Source organism: Pipistrellus kuhlii, unplaced genomic scaffold, assembly GCF_014108245.1.
Source record: "Pipistrellus kuhlii isolate mPipKuh1 unplaced genomic scaffold, mPipKuh1.p scaffold_m20_p_4, whole genome shotgun sequence".
NCBI classification, from domain to species: Eukaryota; Metazoa; Chordata; class Mammalia; order Chiroptera; family Vespertilionidae; genus Pipistrellus; species Pipistrellus kuhlii.
In genome coordinates, this window is record NW_023425540.1 from 72,562,319 (window position 1) to 72,581,668 (window position 19,350).

At 56.0% G+C, this 19,350-nt stretch overlaps 3 protein-coding genes and 1 long non-coding RNA gene across 12 annotated transcripts in view; 2 read left to right on the forward strand and 2 right to left on the reverse strand.

Annotated features, from left to right (window-relative positions):
• STYXL1 (serine/threonine/tyrosine interacting like 1) overlaps positions 1-794 on the forward strand; it is a 55,167-nt gene extending 54,373 nt beyond the window's left edge. For all 7 annotated transcript variants that reach the window (XM_045571169.1, XM_045571175.1, XM_045571174.1 and 4 more), the window contains one exon: positions 566-794. In XM_045571169.1, coding sequence (XP_045427125.1) covers positions 566-697 — 132 coding nt within the window. In that variant the 3' untranslated portion in view covers positions 698-794. The remainder of the gene's footprint in view (positions 1-565) is intronic.
• On the reverse strand, positions 128-3,868 carry LOC118703306. The gene is made up of 3 exons (XR_006739656.1): positions 3,153-3,868; positions 411-1,729; positions 128-191 (listed from the first exon to the last, which is right to left on the reverse strand). It is a non-coding gene; the product is annotated as an uncharacterized LOC118703306 (long non-coding RNA).
• Positions 2,110-8,139, forward strand: TMEM120A (transmembrane protein 120A). The gene is made up of 12 exons (XM_036410143.2): positions 2,110-2,286; positions 3,862-3,980; positions 4,210-4,326; positions 6,228-6,287; positions 6,516-6,611; positions 6,686-6,775; positions 6,992-7,057; positions 7,170-7,231; positions 7,332-7,424; positions 7,510-7,574; positions 7,671-7,739; positions 7,816-8,139. Exons 1-12 carry the CDS (start codon positions 2,206-2,208, stop codon positions 7,927-7,929), a joined length of 1,032 nt encoding a protein of 343 aa, XP_036266036.1. The 5' UTR covers positions 2,110-2,205; the 3' UTR covers positions 7,930-8,139.
• A 146-nt stretch (positions 8,140-8,285) lies between these two features.
• The window catches only part of LOC118703300 (NADPH--cytochrome P450 reductase), a 59,581-nt gene continuing 48,516 nt past the window's right edge, over positions 8,286-19,350 (reverse strand). For 2 of the 3 annotated variants that reach the window (XM_036410137.2, XM_036410138.2), the window contains exons 4-16: positions 16,993-17,121; positions 15,369-15,518; positions 14,692-14,816; positions 14,200-14,289; positions 13,504-13,602; positions 12,395-12,511; positions 12,173-12,291; positions 10,161-10,342; positions 9,847-9,996; positions 9,268-9,538; positions 9,031-9,176; positions 8,865-8,950; positions 8,286-8,771 (exon numbers count right to left, since the gene is read on the reverse strand). In XM_036410137.2, the coding sequence (XP_036266030.2) occupies positions 8,627-8,771; positions 8,865-8,950; positions 9,031-9,176; positions 9,268-9,538; positions 9,847-9,996; positions 10,161-10,342; positions 12,173-12,291; positions 12,395-12,511; positions 13,504-13,602; positions 14,200-14,289; positions 14,692-14,816; positions 15,369-15,518; positions 16,993-17,121 (1,809 nt within the window). In that variant the 3' untranslated portion in view covers positions 8,286-8,626. The remainder of the gene's footprint in view (positions 8,772-8,864; positions 8,951-9,030; positions 9,177-9,267; positions 9,539-9,846; positions 9,997-10,160; positions 10,343-12,172; positions 12,292-12,394; positions 12,512-13,503; positions 13,603-14,199; positions 14,290-14,691; positions 14,817-15,368; positions 15,519-16,992; positions 17,122-19,350) is intronic. The other variant, XM_045571167.1, reaches the window with a different exon arrangement.

Here is a 19,350-nt window from a genome sequence, read left to right on the forward strand (position 1 = left end):
TAGTCGTTGAGCATTGACCCATGAACCAAGAGGTCTCGCTTCAGTTTTTAGTCAGGGCACATGCCTGGTTGTGGGCTCAAGCCCCAGTAGGGGGTGTGCAGGAGGCAGCAGATTGATGATTCTCATCATGATTCCTGTCTCTGTATTCAGAAGCAGAGATGCAGAGGGGCTTGCCAGCTCTGACTCCTTTGCTCTAATGCCATGGTTGGCAAACTGTGGCTTGCAAGCCACATGCGGCTCTTTGGTACCTTGAGTGTGGCTCTTCCACAAAATACCACGGCCCGGGCGAGTCTATTTTGAAGAAATGGCGTTAGAAGAAGTTTAAGTTAAAAAAATTAGGCTCTCAAAAGAAATTTCAATCGTTATACTGTTGATATTTGGCTCTGTTGACTAATGAGTTTGCCGACCACTGCCCTAATGTACTAACCCTTGTTATTTGTGTCCAGCCCTTAAGCCATGTTGCTAGCCCCTGGGCAAATGTCGCCTGTCCCTCCAGAGCTGGCTGTGATCTAAGTGGGAGGAGCCCAGGTCCAGTTCTGAAGTCTTTCCCTCCTTATGTTCACAGAAGTCCTGGGAATACGTCAAGAAGTGCAAAAACAGCGTGCGCCCAAACCAGGCTTTAGTGGCTGAGCTATCACAATGGGAGGCGATTGTTCTCGGAGGCCTTGTCACAGATACCACAGTTGCATTCTCCTGATCTCTGTGGCCTGAAGAACTGTGCTTGGGAGCTTCTTGTGGGTAGTGGGCTGGGATGTGTAACCAGGTTGGTGTGGAAAAGGCCTTTGCTACCTGGAGCCTCTTGTCAGCTTCCCGCATTGATTCTTTCCAAGCTCCTTGTTCATGCTTCACAGCAGTTACTCTGCTCAAACTCAGCAAGCACCCTGATTGATCCCCCTGTCATCCTGGGCCACCCCTATAAGCCCCCCATCATCCTGGACCAACCCCACTGCACTCCAGAGCAGCCCCAAGTGCCTACCATGACTTGGACCCTTTGAAGGCTGCCTGGGGGCAACTCTAGGGGTTCCCTCTGCCAGTGGTAGATGATAGGGGTATCACAATACCCACCCATGGGCACAGATTCCCCAGTCCTAAAGATGCAAGCCCAAACTCCGCAAATGAGAGGCTCTTGGCATAAGGGTACACTTTTGTCTCATCTCCAGTCCCAGCGTGCCCCACCACTCACTTCAACACTTGTACCAATTTCCTTTTACCTGTGTTCACAAAGAAGAGATTCCTAGTCCTCATCTTCCACACCCAGACTTCTATAAATTCCTCAGGTCATAAAAGGAGTTTTCTTCAGAATGCACTTCTGAGCACAGGTAGCACCCAAAGAACAAGCCTGGAGTCAGGGCAGGGCACAGACAAGGGGACTGATGAGGAATTTAGGATGTCCACCATTGTTCATTCAGCAAATATTCCCTGCCACCTGGGCAGGCCCGGGGACATAGAGGTGAATGCCATCTCACCTCTGCAGAAGGTTGGAGGTCCCACCTACCCCCAGCAAGCCTAAGCCCTCGAGTGGGGTAAGGGCTTTTCTGGCCACGCAGGCTTTCGTCAGGTTCTTAGCTGGAACACATCCTGGGATGGCTGCAGTGATGCCTCTGTCGTTAGGAACCATGTGGTAGGCAGGGCAGAGCCTTTGGGAAGTTTTTGGCAGGGACATGGCGGGGATTGGCCTTGTTTTAGGTAGGGCAGTCTGTAGCTGTGTGAAGGGACAGTGGCGGTGAGCCTGGAGGCAGAGAGACAGGAGGCCGCTGTAGGTTCAGAATTCCCTCCTCGCTGAGGCGCAACTTTCCAAGAACGAAAGTCTTTGAAGCAGGTCTTTGAAGCACCTCTGTGGGCTTTGGATTACTTCCAGCATGACGGGCCGGGGCACTGCTGGCTACACCACGCGGTTGGCACAACTAGTGGAGCCCAGCAGGGGACCGCCGCAGCCCCAGACCTAGTCCAGGTCCGGAGTCGCTGGGCAAACGGCTCCGGGAGCACTTGGCTCCGCCCAGGCCCCGCCCCGGACCAGGATTGGCTCAGGGAGGGGCGGGGCCAGCGCGTTCGGGACGCCAGGCCCTGTTCCCATTGGTGGGAGCCGCGGCCCGAGCCCGGAAGCGGACGGGGGCGGAGGCGGCGGACGCGGAGGCACCTCGGCCGGCCCGGGTGCTGCGGCGGCGTCCTCTAGCCTGCGCTCGGCTGTCGCGGGGCCTGGCAGCCATGCCCCCCACGCCCCCGGGCCCGCTGGGCGACTGCCTGCGGGACTGGGAGGAGCTGCAGCAGGACTTCCAGAGCATCCAGGTGAGCGGCAATGCGGGCGCCCACTGGCCCCGAGCCATGTCTCTCTGGCTGGGGGTCATGCGCGGTACGTCTGGCCGCGGGGAGCAGGGGTCAGGAGTTGGGGACCCTGGCTCGTTCCGGAGGGCGGCGAGGCCCGGGGCCCCGGGGTCCCGCCTGGACCCTCCTCTCGGCCTCATGTCAGTGTCGGACGGAGGCGCACTCCGCCCGCACGGCCGCCGACACCCCGGCGGACCCCACCGCGCCCGTGGGACCGAGGGCCTCCCGCGAGGGCCTCGGGAAGAGACCCAGACCCCAACCTCGCTCTTTTACGGAAGAATGGCCGCTTGAGTCAGAGCTGGCCGGGCCCCGTGTTGGGTCAGTCACTCAGCAAACATGCGGTGGGCGCCGCCCGACCGGAGCCGCGAGTAGTGCCGTCCCGCCCCTGAGGCAGCGCCTCCGGACTGAGTGCACCGGATGCACCCGGAGGCGGTCCGGCAGGGCCGGGAGGCGGTGGTTAGAGAAGCCCCGGCCTGGATGGACATGTGGCTGTTGCAGAGAAGTGGGTGCACCAGGCCCTTCAGGCATCTCGGGCCTGGCCGGGATTGCAGTCCCTTTGAGCCCAGTGGGAAGCCGCCGGAGGAGTTGGCTGGCTCTGGCTGTGTTGACCGCTCTGCTGTACTTTGGGGAGTCCAGGGAGGAAGAAGGACAGGTGGGGCTGGGTGTGGGCAAAGGTGGAACATGCTGGGTTCTGAGGGGGCGTGTTGGCAAGAGAAACAATACTCAGACTCAGGAAAGCTGTGTTTTTTATTAGGACTTTACCTCTCCTGGACTGATTCCAGTCCCTTCCTGCTCACATTAAGCCAAGCTGCACCCCTGGCCAGCCATACCTGCTGCCATCAGTGCTTCTTCCTAGAGTCCCAAGTAAAGCCGACCTAGCTTCCCAGCCTGATCATCACTGTCCTGGCCTCAGCCCCTGCCTGACCTTCCTCACATTGCCCCTTGCCCAGTCTCCAGGCTACTGCTTCTCTAGACTCACCCACCAGGGCAAAGTGCTCTGGGAGGCTTTGGGCCAAAGGTACTGGGGGAGGTGTATGGGACTGGTCTTACAGCAGGAAGACCAAGGACTGAAGCTTGACCTTTAACCTGGGAGGAAGATAAAGGGAGTGCCAGAGCAGAGGCATCTTGCACATTCTCAGCTCCCCCCTGCACATGTGGCTGGATAGGCAGGAGCATTGGCCAAGGCCAGGGGTGGCTTCTGGTAGCCTGTTTGGTCCACAAGGTGGACCTGTGGGCTTAGAATCCAGACTCAGGGTGGGACAGAGAGGGGTGGAAACAGCTAGTAGATGAGCTTAGACTAAAAAAACCTTCAGGGAACTAGCCAGTTTCTGGGAGAGGGGTGCCATGGGTGCTTCTGGGCTTGCAGAAAGAACCTATCTCCTTGCCTGCCTTGGAGAGAGAGCAAGCTTAGGGAGGTCTCACTTCCTACTGAGACCCTCCCAAGGAGCCCTGGAGGAATCTGTGCCCCAGCCCCTGCCCAGCAGGCTCTGGCTCAATGGCACTCCAACCAGTCTGACCCTTCTCTCATCCTGGTCTCAGGAGACCCACCGGCTGTACCGTCTGAAGCTGGAAGAGCTGATCAAACTGCAGAACAGTTGTACCAGCTCCATCAGTCGGCAGAAGAAGAAGCTCCATGAGCTGGCGCTCGTCCTAAAGAAGTTAGGGGAACCCCCCCCCCCCCCCCCCCCCTGGGCCTTCCTTGGCCCCTCAGTCTTGGTGTCTTGGTTTGGGTGTGGATGTCTCACCTGGTCAGGTGGAGGGCTGGTGCTGACTCTGTGAGTGTCTTTGGCATAGCTCCTCCCCTCTCTGAGCCGTGGTGGCCCTCCTGCCCCACAGGTGTTAGTGTGATACTCCTGCTCTGACTGGCTTCTGTGGTCCCACCTGCAGATGCAAACTCTCCCTCCCAGTGGGGGTCCAGGAGGCTTCGAAAGAGCTGGAGAACCAGATCAAGGAGCGCCAAGGTCTCTTCTTCGACATGGAAGCCTATTTGCCCAAGAAGAATGGGTGAGTCCCTGCCCCCAAACTCAGTTCACAGCCGCTGCTGGCAGATAGGCCTGAAGTGCACTCTCACTCTGCTTGGTCATTTGGTCAGCAGAGGTTCCCTGGGCCCACTCGGGCTGAGCAGTCTATCTTAGGGGAGACAGCTGAGTGACAGCCCACTGAGATTGGGGGCTTTGTGGTGGACCTACAGTGAACAGGGGAGTAAAGCAGGCCCCTAATCCAGCCCAGGAGGTCAGAGAGCCTCCTGGAGCAGCTAAGGCCTGAGTAGAGTTGAGCCTGGCCAACTCGGGAAGGCAGTAATAGCAGTGGGAGGTGAGAGGTCCTAATGAGAACGCAGGGGAGCCAGGCTGGGCCCAGTAAGCAGGGGAGAGGGACAGGTTGTGGCACTTCCACAACTGAGAAGGATGAGTAGGTACAGTGCAGAACCCTAGGCTGAGTGTAAAAAATTCCAGCAGAGATGGCAGGTAGCCAGATAGCTGGGGGAGAGCATGTCCTAGAGGGCAAGGTAAGAAGGAGTGACAAGCCTCAGATCAGATGGCCTGAGGGGGCAAATGTAGTAATGAAGGGGAAATACTTCCTGGAGGTCAGGTGACCTTGGAGAGAACCACTTCACAGGACGGTGTGGGTGGAAGTTGATACTAGGAATGACGGAAGAGCTGAGGAAACAGCCAAGTTTAGGTTACACTTTGGAAGCTTGGCTGTGAATGGAAAGAGGAACTAGTACCTAGGACTTAGTGTGAGGGTTGGGGCTGGGGTGTGGCTTTTGCTTGAGCGTATGTGTAACTTTGAACATAGGACAAATGAGTATACCTACCTGCTGAAGGTGGGCGAGCAGAGGGAGACACCCAGAAAGGGAACACCAAGTGATGGAGGAAAACTCTTGGGAAGATGGAGGGGGCTGGACACGGGCCCCTGTTGTTTGGGGATGAGAAGAGGTGCAGAGAGAAGTGTGACAGTGCAGGCAGGAGAGGTGTCAGGTGCCAGGAAGGGGGAAGGATGGGATGGGGAGCCAGTGGTGGTCCTGAGAGGCAGCCTTGTCTAAGTGCCCACTCTGCCCCTTAATTTCTTCACAGCCTTGGGCAAGTCCCTTAACCACTCTGAGCCCACCCATAGGCTTGAGTGTGAAGAGCCCGTGTGTGGGTATAGCTGCTCAGTACATGACTGTGACTCTGGGAGAGTCTTGAGGTTTCCCTGGCAGAAAAGGACAAGACAAGCTTAGCTGATGGGTGTGATGATAGTGCCAGGAACTGGGAGTTACAAGTTGGCAAGAAAGTGGTTGACATGTGAAGGAGGGCTTGGGGACTTAGCTGGCTCAGGAAAGAGGAGCAGGGTCAACAGTGCCTGGGAACCTCTGGGTGGGGAGGGTCCACGTGGTGAAAGGGCTGGGTGGCTGGGCACTCTGATCAGAGTTATAACCAGTGTTGCTGAGGAGCCACTCTTGGTTGGGAGGAGGTCCTGGATTGGGGGTGAGTGGGTTGCTGCAGTGGACTTGGGGCTGCAGGTTCTTGAAAGTAGCAGGAACTGTAGGGTAAGTGCCAGATGGGAATCCTGCACCCAGACATGGAGTCCACTGCCCAGACCCACAGGAGCGATCTGAGATGTGGGCAAGGCTTTCATGGGGTGGAAGAGCCAGGCTGCTCTTGAGGACCCACGGTGGGGGGCGCTGGGGGAGGGTAGGTGATAATGACAAAGGAGGGAGGGGAAGTTGTGCCTGAAGCAGGATTTAGGAGTAGGCAGAAACAGAGGCTGCACTTCAGTGTTTCCCGTCTGCAGCATCCCAAGGTCAGAGTCCTAAATCAAGTCCATGGGTAGTGATCCAGCTATTGGTCTGGCACACTCCAAGGCTCAGCTTTTTGGCTGCCTTCACCTGGGGCCTCTTCTTACCCCATCCCCCCCTTTCCTAGGTTGTACCTGAGCCTGGTTCTGGGCAACGTCAACGTGACACTCCTGAGCAAGCAGGCTAAGTAATTGGTTATTGTGGGTTGGTTCTCAGTCCGGCTCTCTACCCTTCTGGGGTCTTCCCACTGCTCCAACTGCCCTGGCCAAGCCTTGGGGTTTAGGGGCTACTCCCTCATGCTGGCCCAGGCCATGCATGCAGGTGCCTCCCTTCTCAGGCAGAGGTGAGGGTGGGTCCTACGAGCATCCCAGCCTGTCCCATGTGTGTGTGTTGTGTGTGCCCCCCCCCCCTCCAGGTTTGCCTACAAAGATGAGTACGAGAAGTTCAAGCTCTACCTCACCATCATCCTCATCCTCATCTCCTTCACTTGTCGCTTCCTCCTCAACTCCAGGTGGGTATCCTACTGCTTGGGGCCAGATTTTGTTTGCTCCCGGCTTCTGCACCAACCCTGTGTTCCCTCTGCAGGGTAACAGACGCTGCCTTCAACTTCCTGCTGGTCTGGTATTACTGCACACTGACCATCCGAGAGAGCATCCTCATCAACAATGGCTCTAGGTGGGCAAGGGCCTGACCCAGCTCCTGGGAGGTGGGCGCGGGGGAGGAGGGGGCATTGGAGCTACCCTAGAAAGTGGAGTGGCGGCGCCATGGCCCTCTGAGAAGCAGGACCTGGGCTGGGGTGTTGGTTTCTTCCCACCTCAGACAGCTCCCTGTCCCCGAGCACCAATCCTGGGGGCTAAGGGTTACAGAAGTGACAGCAGCTTCCTGATACAGGATCAAAGGCTGGTGGGTTTTCCATCATTACGTGTCCACGTTCCTGTCGGGAGTCATGCTGACATGGTGAGTGGCCCAGCTTGGCTCTCGGGGCCTTGGCAGTGGGGGAAGTGGGGAGCCAGGACAGGAAGACTCGGCTTCCCCAAGCTCTCCCCCTTCCCTCTGCTCTCTGCCTTAGGCCCGATGGCCTCATGTATCAGAAGTTCCGGAACCAATTCCTGTCCTTCTCCATGTACCAGAGTGAGTGTCTCAGGTCCTTGCTCAGCTCAGGACTTGCCCAGAGAGAGGGGCGGGGAAGGGACTTGGGCTCCAGCTCAGTCCTGATGCCCTCCACCCTCAGGCTTCGTGCAGTTCCTGCAGTATTACTATCAGAGCGGCTGCCTGTACCGCCTTCGGGCTCTGGGCGAGAGGCACACCATGGACCTCACTGTGGGTGAGTCGGCAGGAAGCTCTCCACCTGGGTCTGAGTGACCGTGTCTGTCACTGGTTATTCTATGCCCTCCCCTTCTCCCTCACAGAGGGCTTCCAGTCCTGGATGTGGCGCGGCCTCACCTTCCTGCTGCCCTTTCTTTTCTTTGGACATGTAAGTTGAACCCGTGTCCCTTTCCCCCTGGCTGTCCAGCCCCTGCTCTGGCTGGAACAGGGACTGTGTTCTATGTGAAACCCCCCTCCTTCCCAGTTCTGGCAGCTCTTTAACGCGGTGACGTTGTTCAGCTTGGCCCGGGATCCTGAGTGCAAGGAGTGGCAGGTGAGCCAGGGACCCCGAGAAGCACGCTGGGAGGACTGTGGTTCGGCCTCTGTCCTAATCCCGATTCCTCTCCCAGGTGCTCATGTGCGGCCTCCCCTTCCTCATCCTCTTCCTTGGCAATTTCTTTACCACCTTGCGGGTTGTGCACCAGAAATTCCACAGTCAGCGGCACAGGAGCAAGAAGGATTGAGGCTGGGTCTTCTTTCTGCCCACTGGCCCGGAAGGGGCTTCTGTACCCCATGTATTGTTTTAGGAGGCGGGACTCCCTCGTCCAGAAGGTCTTTCTGCTCTTTCTGGGTTTTGTGGGCTCTGTGGGCCCCAAAGGCTGTGCTGGAGAAAATCTGGGCCTGTGTCCCAGCCTGCGGCAAGCTGGGGGCCAGTGGCCTTAATAAAGGAAGAGGCACGGAGGTGGTGCGCGGTGTGTGGTCTCCTGGCGGCCCTGTGCTGCCTCAGCACGGGTTCTTAGGACTGAGTTGGTCTCTCTGGTGTCTCAATTAAGTAGACCCAGGTGGAGGCCCCAGATCTGTTTGAGGAACATCAGGCAAATACAGAAAACAACTTTATTCCAAGGGCCAGAGGTTATTTAAAATTATTTACATTCATTGAAAATCACATGGAGGGGCCAAGCCCCTGCACAGCTGAGAGAAGAGCCCCTTCTGCACAGCCCCTGGAGGCCTGAGGTGTTCACAGAGTGAGGACCTGGTCACCCTGGGCCATGGCCCTTCGGCAGGGGCCTCAGAGGCACAGCTTGGGCTCAGAGCAGTCTTTGTCACGGAGTTTGCGTCCTGGGACACGGCCCAGCAGAGCCCATCCGGGAAGCTGCAGAAGGGGAGGAAAGTGATTATATGGGAAGCCAAGTCTACAGGGCGTGAGGGCAGAGCAGGCTCTTAGCTCCACACGTCCAGGGAGTAGCGGCCCTTGGTCATCAGTTTCTTGATGTAGTCCACGGCCTGGGCGTGCTCCATGGACCCCAGCTCAGACACGATGTCGTAGAAGGTGTTCTGCACATCCCTCGCCATGTTCCGAGCATCCCTGTGGGGAGGAAGGTGGCATTGGGGGCTGGGCAAGGAGTGTCCCTGTGGGCGGACAGAGCCTCAGTCTTCCCACTCCTCTACCCTCACTCACCCACAGACGTAGATGTGGGCGCCCCCATCATGGATCAGCTTCCACAGGTGCTCCTTGTCCCTCTTTAGTAAGTGCTGGACATATACCTGTGGGCAGAGGGTGGTGCCCGTGAGGAGGCCAGTCTCACAGCCCTCCACCCCGCCAGAGCCACCGGCCCCTTCCTCACCTTGTGGGGCTGCTCCCGGGAGAAGGCCACATTGAGCTGGGTGAGGGAGCCCTCCTTGTGGAACTGGGCCAGCTCTTCCCGGTACAGGTAGTCCTCGTCAGAGCGGCGGCAGCCATAGTAGAGCAGCGTCTCACCCACCTCTTTACCTGGAGGGGAGAGTGCCCAGGGTGGGCATGGAATCTGTCCCATCCCTGCCCGCCCCACTCCCCTCCCATCCCCCTGGGCCCACATACTCACCCTGCTGCTTCAGCCAGGCCCGCTCCTGAATGAAGCCTATGAAGGGGGCCACCCCAGTGCCAGGGCCTATCATGATGACAGGTGTGGTGGCCTTGAAGGGCAGGCGGAACTGGGACTTGCGCACAAACATGGGCACCAGGGCCTTGCGGCCGTTCTCCCCTGCGGGCTCCTTGGCCCGAAGCCAGCTGGTGGCCACACCCCTGTTGATCCGGCCGGATTTGGTTTCATATTCCACAACCACAGCACAGATGTGCACAGAGTTGGAATGGACCTGGCGGAGGGCAGGAGTGAGATCAACAGTGGTGCCCGAGGCCCCATCCTCCACCAGCCCTGTCACCGGAGCGGTCTTAAGGCTTCTCCATCCCTTCTTGGTGCCCAAACCCAAAAGCCCCTTTCCAGGAGCTTTCCTGACTGGCTCTTGCCACCAGGGCTGGGAGCAGTGCAATCTTACAGCCAGCCTACTGGGAATTCGCCCAGTGAGCACAGGAGCTTGGGTCGGAGCTGGAGCTGCGCTCAGGGCTCCCATGCCCTCAGAGAAGCCAGTGCTGTGCTTTCTGTAAGTTGCCAGCCTTTCCCCACCTTGGAGGAAGAAGCGATGGAGTAGTAGCGGGCCTGCAGCCGAGGCAGCAGCTCACACAGGTGGTCGATGGGGGGCCGCAGGGATGGGTAGTCCTGCAGGATGGCCAGGATGTGCCTCCGAGCCTCCACCACCCAGCTCAGGTACAGCTCCTGGGGAAGACGGAACTTTGGGTGAGCCACGGGTGAGGGGACACAGTGGTTCCAGAAGACACGGCTGAATTGGGACCCAAACCCCTTGGAGAGTGGCTTGGTGGAGCTGCAGCCAGGGCTGAGGTGGTGGCGGTTTGGGTGCTGGGGGTAGAAGCAGCACTTGCCTTGCCCTCGCCCGAGGAGGAGGCCATCTTGCGCAGGTGTTCCTGCTCCGAGGGCTCCGAGGCGTACTGGGCCAGCTCGTAGAGCACGTTGGTGCGTGGCGGGTTGGTGATGTCCAGGTAGTAGGTGAGGGCTGTGCGGTAGGAGGTTGGGCAGGGGAATGGATGCTTCTTGTTGGACTCCTCTGCAGGGACAGAGAAGGGGATTTGGTGTGAAGGGGTGCCATGGGGTCGGGGTGGGGGAAGCTGAAGGCTGTTCTGCAGGAAGCAGGTGGCCCAGCCGGCACTGGAAGCGGGGCCAGCTCTTTGCTGGCCCTGGGGCTGAGCCTCAGGTTTTCAGCCCCACCCTTCAGGCCAGACAGGCAGTCCTCAGAGGCAGGACCTTGCACTCCAGGAGAGCCTGTTCCTAAGCGGCTCAGAGAGGGCTGCAGAGGCAGGGCCACCAATGTGTGCCTGCCTGCGGGCTGAGCCCAGTCTACTGTGGAGTCCCAGGCTGTGACTGAGATGCCAACACTGCGGCTTTCAGCTGTGATGGCAGGGCCCCTCCAGGCCAGTGTGTATGCTTGGGTACAGCTGGAGGTCTACACGGCACACAGCTGAGCTCCACGTGCAGCCACTAGTGCAGGCCCCATTGCCAGCCTGGCTGCAGCCTTCTCTGCCACCAGTCAACAGGCCAGCTTTACTGACCTCCCTCCAGACGAGAGCAGGGCCAGCCTGGGAGCTGCCAAGAAGCATCTCCCACTCTGGGGAGGGAGGCAAAAAAAAAAATCAATAAAATATATATTAAAAAAAAAAAAAGAAAGAAAAAAAAGAAGCATCTCCCCCTCTTAGAGACGTGACTGTGGGGCCAGATGAGTCTCTGCCGAGGACACAGAGGGCCTGGCCCAGGAAGGGCTCAGCATTAGGGTTTGGTTCTATTTTTGGAAGGGCTTGAACTTACTGCAGTATAGCCTTCATGAACCACACGAGTTATGTGTGTGTAGCGTAATTAATTTTCACAACATCCTTGTTATCTGGCACCCAGATTAAGAAAAAACAACAACACACACACCCAAAACCAGGTGTTCCCAGCACCCCAGAGCCCTCTGTATGAGCCCAGAAACAAGGCTCAGGCTCCACACTGCAGGAAACGCTGTGTGAGGGCACCTTTCCTAAAGCCACACATCTGCTGTGGGGAGTTGTGAGCCTCCGCACCTCTTTCTGAGCAGTCCTCAGCAGTGAAGGTCCCCCAGCAAGGGTTCAGATTCTCCTGGGGGAAGAGTGAGCACACCACACCCTCCCCAGCAAGGTGCCACCTCCGAAGGTACAAGGACATGACATCCCCACGGAACGAGAGAGACAGACCCAGTGTGTGTCCACTGTGCCCCCACACCGGTGTAACTAATTATAACATAAATCAGCCTCCTTTCCTGGAGAGAAGGAGCAGCCAGGCTAGGAGACGAGGACGAGAGTGAGTGGGGCAGCACCAGGTAGAGCTGGGCCCCAGGTGGATGGTCAGCGGGGGTACCAAGAGGTCAGAGCAAGAGGCCAGAGGTAGTCCTTTGAAACCTTGGGGAAAATCCTATACTATATTTAGTGCCTCTTGCACTCTGAGCACCCTACATGGACCTGGAGGGCTGTTAGCGTTGCTGACTCTGATCCCCAAATTTGCAGGTGAGAAGATGCAGGCTCTGGAACAGGGAGAGGGCAGCCCTCAGTAATGGTGGAGCCAGGCCTAGGGACCAGGGCCCTAAAAGGTCCCCTCTTTAGGCCTCCCTTCTCTCCCTCCCAGCTGCCCTCACTCCCTCCTTCCTAGGGCTATGCCGGTGAGGGGATGGAGGGAACCCCAAGGTAGAGGACTAGACCCCATAGCTACTTTTGCTCCCTGCCCCCTAAGTTTGCTACAGAATTGATAACTGGGTACTGGGGCTTCAGGCCTAAGCAGCTCAACCTACGGGCCTTGCCAAGGGACTTATTCCTGTCCACCACCTCAGGCCCAGGCAGGCAAGGGGAGTGGCCTTGATTCCAGATCTCACCATCAAGATTGTTGAGGGACATGACAACATCCAGGTCAGCACCCAGGATCTCGCCGATCTGGTTGACCAGGGCAGAGTCATTAGCTGGGTAAACAGCCACATGGTCACCCGATTCATACCTGGGGGAGAGAGACGTGAGGCTCAGGAGGAAGGTGGAAGGCCTCTGTAGCCAAATCAGGAGGCCCCTTGAGGTGTGGGAGAGGGAGTGGCAGTAGCTGGTACCTGATTTTGGAATCTGTGATGTCTAATTCCAGGTGCATGAGGTGTCGCTCAGTTCCCTGGTTCAGCTTCCGGTTGGTGGTAACAACAGCCAAGAATGGATTCTTGGCATCAAAGGGGCTGGGTGGGGAAGAGAGCAGCTCAGTGATTGGCCAGGTCTTCAATCTGAGTCTCCCTGCCCCAAAGGGACCCTTCTGGTTTCACAGAACTCAGAGCTGGCACCAAGGGCCAGAGAAAACCTCTCCAAGTATGTAAAGGGCTTTCCCAGCCCGATTCCAGTTGTCTCCTGACAACTCCACAAAGGAGGTGGAGCTTGGTTATCAAAGTCTCTATTTACAGTTATGGAAACTGAGACCCTCCATACTCCAAACCCATTGGTGAGTTGAATGCAAAGGAGGACTAGGCCCATGAAGGTAGCTCCCCAAGGCAGAAGGTGCCTGGGGCCCTGAGTGACTGAGCAGAGCTGCGTCACCCAGCGTGCCTGGGCTACCACAGGAACAGGAGTGAACTTTTACTCTGTACAGTCACTGGAGTGTTAGAACTTCCTGGAAGAGTGGGGCTCCCGCCAGGCTGATTAAGCAGAGCTGCTGGTCTTGAATCCTGGTGGTCCAAGCAGGACTTTCCTGGGCAGCACCCGGTGTGAGGCAAACCAAGGGCCCACGTGAGGAACTCGGTCAGACAGCTGAGGGAGAGTTTAAGGAGTGTGCCCTTTCTCAAAGGTTCAGCTCAGAACCTTTTATTTTCTGGTTCAGGAACTGGTATGTACCTCCCACCCTAATATATTCACAGAGCAAAATGTCAGCAAATAATGTACAAACTGAGCAAATGCCATTCTCAGAGGCTGTGCCCTGTCCTGAGGGACCACTGGGTGGGGAGGGACCTGAGGGCCCTAAACATGGAGCAGCCTCCCCTCTCTCCGCTCTGGGCCTCATGCCCTCCTGGGTGGTGGAGATCCTCACTCGTGCCCACTTCTGGAAAAGGGTGGAGATAAGGACACTCTCAGGACGGGGTCTGCAGGGGTACACAAACTACCCGTTGTCTCCTGACCCAGGCGCCTGAGGTGGGTGTGCCAAGAGCTACAGGGTCTGGCCCGAACCATGCTCTCTACTCACGGTTTCTGGTTCTCGTAGCTCTTCAGACGGCCCATCTCACCCACGTACACCTTGGCCATGTCTATGTCTGAGTGAACCACAAGCTCATACTGGCGAATGCTGCAAAGGGAAGACCAAGTGTGAAGCTGGGAGCTGGTGGCCGGTAGGAGGCTCAGGGATCAGTCCCAAGATAGGAGGGAGGCTGAGTCAGGGAGCGACACTGTCAGGAGATGGTACGTGAGGGTCCAGATTGGACACAAGAGGTGGGAGGGAGCCAGCATAGAGCTGGGGAAGGGCTGGTACAGCCTGGGTTCAGCAGCTTCTAAGGGAGAAGGGAAGGCAGGCCCATCACTTCAGGCAAAGCCCAGCACCGTAGCCTGGGACTTTGTACCCTCCTGTACCTGACTAAGCTCTCACCAGCCTTCATTCTCGAGTCCCACCACCACCGACCAGGCCAGGTCTCCCCCCCTCAGGAGGCAATTGCCCTCACCCTCACCCCTACCCCCAGTCCCAGTCCCAGCCTTGCCCTCACCCTCACCCCCACCCTCACTCTCACCCCCACCTTTACCCCCATCCCCGCCCCTACCCCCAGCCTCACCCTCATCCCCATGCTCCCCCCACGCTCACCCTCACCCCCACCCCCACTCTCACCCTCACCCTCACCCTCACCCTCACCCTCACCCTCATCCCCAGCCCAATCTGTAGGCACACTCTCACCTGGACTCCTCTCCCGTGGCTTCCACCCCGAAGTGCTCACACACAGCCGGCCAAAACTGCTCTCGCCACGTGATGAAATCCTCCTCCAGGCTGGGGAGAGGAGGCAATGAGCCTGGCCCCAGGCCACCCAATTGTGGCAGTGGGCTGACTTCCCCAAAGGTTGGACTCCCTGGCACCCCCAAAAGCTCATTTCAAGCTGGCCCGCCCAGTGATATAAGCCATGGCATCAGGAAGTGTCTCAAGTGTCTGTGCTAACCATGGGTGGCTTCCATCTGAGCTGGGCAACCGGAGGATGGGGAAAAGCAAAGAAAGCCTGTGTGGGGCTGAGGGAGGGCGGCTCCCTTCCCTGTGTGTCTCAGAGTTCCAGTAGACCCCATGGCTTTGCACTCCCCTTTGCCACGGCCAACCCCTAACCCTGTGGGTTCCTGACACCTGGGGTGGGAGGCACTGGGGAGGGGGGCCAGCATGCAAGGCTGGGTCTGGGGCACTCACTTCCCGTCGTCGTCGCCCATCCCCAGCTCAAAGATCCGCTGGGCACCAAGCTGCTCTAGCCGCTTATCCACATACTTGCCCATGGCATTGAAGTGCTCATAGGTCTTGTTCCCAAGGCCAAACACCTGTGTGGACAGAGGGGTGGGTCTGAGGCCCAGCCAGCAGTCAGGGGTGGTTTCCCTACGGCGCTGGCCAAGCTGCTAGGCAGCTCTGTGAGGTGGGCCACCTCTGGCCCTGGAAGTGGCTTTGTTTTGATGACCTGCAGACCAGCCTCTAAGCCTCAACCCTGGATGGCCAGCAGGGGCAATTCACCCCCGCCCCCAGGTTCTCCTTGTCCAGCCAAATCTTGGTCATCCCGCCACATCCCTCTTGTCTTTAATCTCCAGCAACAAATGCCCCCTGGAGCAAAGTAGGGCTGGGCACATGGGAGCAGCTCTCTCGGTGCTGGAGTCCAGGGTGGAAGAGGGGTTCCACTGCCCCATGAGCAGCCTTCCCTGGGGTTCCCTGCCACAAGCTACCTGCCAGCCTCCCCCACCCTGTCCTGACCCCTTGGCCTGCCCTCCACGATCAGAAAGAGGTGAGACCTCTTAGACACAGGGGTCAAAGGTCGAGGGAGGTACCACAATCTGCCACCTGGGAGCCCAGGGAGCCATTGGAGGAAAGATGGGGTGACTCACCGCATACTTGACTCCAGAGAGGTCCACATCTGTCTCCTGAAGCCAGTCATAGAAGTCCTGAGCATTGTCAGTAGGGTCACCCTCGCCGTAGGTGGCCATACAGAACACTGCCAGGGAGTTCTCTATTTCTGGCAGGCTGCCCAGGTCGGCCTGGAGAGACAAGGGCAGGGCCCAGGCCCAGCAACCATGACTCAGCCTGCTTGGGTCAGGTCTGCACCTGATGGGGTGCACACAAGCGAGTCCAAGGGTCGAGTGGAGGGGGTACACTTACAGAGGAAAGGGTGCTGACAGGCACAAACAGGCTGGGTTCCAGGCACCAGCTGGCACTCAGAAGGTGGTTCCCTGTGCACCAGCCCAGGCCACCACAGAGAACATCACTGTCTCTCAAAGTCCCCGGAGCAGGTCCCTCTCACTAATCCCTAGCCAACAGTTCTCTGACTCCAACCCAGGTCTGCAGACAGATAGATGCCTATTCCCAAGACGGAAGGCAGCATGGAGAGGGTGGAGGGCGGCGTGGTTTAGGAGATGGAGTGGCAGGAGTAGGAAGCACCTGGCACTCAGGAGAGTGTCCTGAGGGGAAGGACACTGTTATATGTTGGAGCTGCATGAGCAGCCGAGCAATGAGTAGCAATGACCCCACCAGGGGAGAAGCCAGAAGGCAAGTCCTCGAGGATTCTTCTCAGGACCAGTGGCTCACTGCCAGCCTCCTTCCCTCCTGGGTACCTAAGGCTTGGCTTCCCCTTCCCTGTCCACTACTTCCCCCTGGGGCAGGTGGCCTGCTGTCATTAGCTCTCCTGACCCAGAAACAGGCAAGAGGGCTGCTTGAAGTATCCTGCCTTCTGAAGAGCTGCACCCATGCAAGGGGCAGAACAAGGACAAAGGAGCCAATCCAGGAGAATGAGCAGGTGAGCCTCCTCCACAGCCTCAGAGACAGATGGGGCAGCCGAGGCTGGAGTCAGGGCTGAGTCTGCAGACAGTACTGTGGTGGCTGAAAGGAGGGGGAGGGAGGGAGAGGGGGAGGAACCTGGCAGCTCCAAATGGGGCCTTTCCATTTTCAGGTCTCCTGGTCCCTCTCCAAGCTGCTCGCTTCCCTCGGCCCTGTCCCTGCTCCTGCTCTGGCCGAGTACAGGAGTTTATGGCATCACTAGAAAGCCCAGCAGAAAGGTTCCAAGATGGCTGTCTGACATTCCTCATCTGGACATGAGGCAAGGAAGGCCCGCAGGGGCAGGGGCTCCCCCAGGGGATTAGAGCCCACATTCCCCCTCAATCGGCTCCGTTGCCATGTCAGTTTGGGGGGTAGGGTGGGGTGTTTAGATGGAAAATTCCTCTCCTGACCTGCTTTCATTCTTAAATGGGCTTTCATCATCTGTACATTGTATCGAGGGTTCACAAGTCAAGTCTCCTTCCGTCACCATTTATCCCCGTACCCCACCCTCCTCGGGTGTTCTTAATGTTCTTAAAACTAGGGCCACCTGGCTGTTGGTACAAATGGTAGGAGACGTCCATTCCTGTCTGTCCCTTCTGTCAACTCAACCCTTTCAGCATCTCCACGACCCAGAAATGCCGCCCGTGGATTAGCGCCGCTGGAAGAGCCGGAGGAAGGGCCGCGCGTGGTGGAGCTCACCAAGTCGTACTCCTCGGGGTCGGCTGACATGCCCCGCATCCCGTAGCGGTGGGCGTCCTTGGACAAGCGGTTGGCGAACTCCTCGGCAGTGCCCGTCTGGGAGCCATAGAACACGATGACGTTCCTGCCCTGGGGAAGGCCAGAGACTCGGGTCAGGGAGGGGCAAAGGCTTCCCCAGAGACTCCAGGGACCACAGGGCAGCCAGGTGGGTGGGGCACCTCAAGGATACCCTCCTTCCTGCTGCTTCAAGTCCTTCCTAAGTCATTCTGGAGGAAGGATCTCACTGCCACAGCTCTCTGCTGGATGAGGGCAAAGGCCATGCAGCTGACTCACTCTGTCATCAAGATAATCTCTCACAGCTACTCAAGATCACACTTTGGACAGATTTTTAAATGACATGCAGAAAAACACAACAGTGTTCAGTAAAAAAGGATGACTAGACAGTATGTATAGTATAATCCAATTGTTATATATCCACACCCATATATATGTGTATGTGTGTATATGTTTTGTTTATATACATACATACACGAAAGAAAAAGTCTGGCAAGAAATATACCAAGAGCCTCTAAATGGGGAATTATGGGTGGGTTTTCTGGATGAGTATAAAAGTAACACATACTTATGGAAATGTAGACAACAGGGAAAAGTACCATATGGACTGGGTCACATACTCTTCCTCCCACCCTCCTGCTGTGTCTTCTACAGCAGCTTCTGAAAAAAGCCCCATCTCTACTCCCAGATTTCCTGCAACCAGGGATGCAGCAAACTAGGCTCAGCCAACAGGATGGGCTTTTTGAGGTCTGGAAGGTGGAATGAGGCACAGTCATGAGGTTTCTCTGCAGTGGTATCCAGAGCCCAACCCCTACAGTGGTCTCTGGTTTTTGCACCTAGCCCCAACTGATCCAGGTAAAAAGGACAAAATAAAACATATGGGTTACAATTGGCTTAAAGTGTTCTCATGTGTTTTTTTTGTGTTTTTTTAAATATATTTTATTGATTTCTCACAGAGAGGAAGAGAAAGGGATAGAGACTTAGAAACATCAATGAGAGAGAATCATTGATCAGCTGCCTCTTGCACACCCCCTACTGGGGATGTGCCCACAACCAAGGTACATGACCTTGACCGGAATCGACCTAGGACCTTTCAGTCCCCAGGCTGATGCTCTATCCACTGAGCCAAACCGGTTTCGGCAAGTGTTCTCATGCTTTTTACATTTCCTGAATTTTCTACAAATCATTTAAAAAAGTATTTTAAAATAATCACTATAAAAACTACCAAATAAAGTAAAAAATGCTTATGATATCAGGTTAAGGGAACCAAACAGGATATAAATAGTAGCTAAATATTTATGATAACATCAAAACATATAAAGTACTTAGAAATAAACCTTGTAAGATTCCAGACAGTGGTGGCAAAGGGATCTAGCAGTCATTACACTCTGTACACTCATGCAATTGCAGAAAAGAAATGTTAGTTTCACTTAAGAATGACCTTAATGAAACAGTAAGAATTACTAATTGTATTAAGTCTCATCCTTTGAGTGCATGTAATTTTATTTTTTAATATTTTTATTAATTTCGGAGAGGAAAGGAGAAAGGGGGAGAGAGATAGAAACATCAATGATGAGTGAGAATCATTGATTGCCTGCCTCCTGTATGCTCCACATTGGGGATCAAGCCCATAACCTGGGCATGAGTATCCAACTGTGACCTCCTAGGTCAACGCTCAACCACTGAGCCACACTGGCTGGGCAGGTATGGGTTTTTGTGGGGGACGATGAAAATGGTATAAAATTGAATGTGGTGATGGTTTGCACAACTCTGTGAATATACTAAAAATACACTAAAATACTTTAAATGGGTGAACTGTATGGAATGTGTATTTTATCACAATAAAACTGTTACCCAAAAGAAATAAATACATCTGAAATAAGAGCCAGAAAAACAAAAAATAGAAGGGATGGGAAGGGGCAGAGAAGTGCTTGGCACTACCAGATATTAAAACAAGTATAAAACTTCAATAATTAAAACAGTCTGATAGTGTACATACTCAGACAGATAGATCGAAGTATAAGAATAAGGAAATATAGAAACAGAAAACCCATAGGAATTATGTGTATGATAAAAACCAATGGAGAAATGACAGACTCTATTACAAGGAATTTCGATTCTGTAAGAAAACCCAGTAGCCATAGCTGGTATGGTTCAGTAGGTTGAGTGTCATCCTATGCATAGAAATGTTACCAGTTTGATTCCGTCAGGGCATATGCCCAGGTTGCAGGTTCAATCTCTGGCCGGGGTGTGTGCAGGAGGCACACATGGATGTTTCTCTCTCACAATCTCCCTTTTCTTTCC

What these genes read in the sequence shown, in the direction of transcription:
- TMEM120A (XM_036410143.2), top strand. Translation starts at nt 2,206, where the DNA reads ATGCCCCCCACGCCCCCGGGCCCGCTGGGCGACTGCCTGCGGGACTGG. An exon ending in CTGGCGCTCGTCCTAAAGAA is followed by an intron (nt 3,981 to 4,209) that starts GTTAGGGGAACC and finishes TCCCACCTGCAG; the next exon opens with ATGCAAACTCTCCCTCCCAG. An exon ending in CCTTTCTTTTCTTTGGACAT is followed by an intron (nt 7,575 to 7,670) that starts GTAAGTTGAACC and finishes CCTCCTTCCCAG; the next exon opens with TTCTGGCAGCTCTTTAACGC.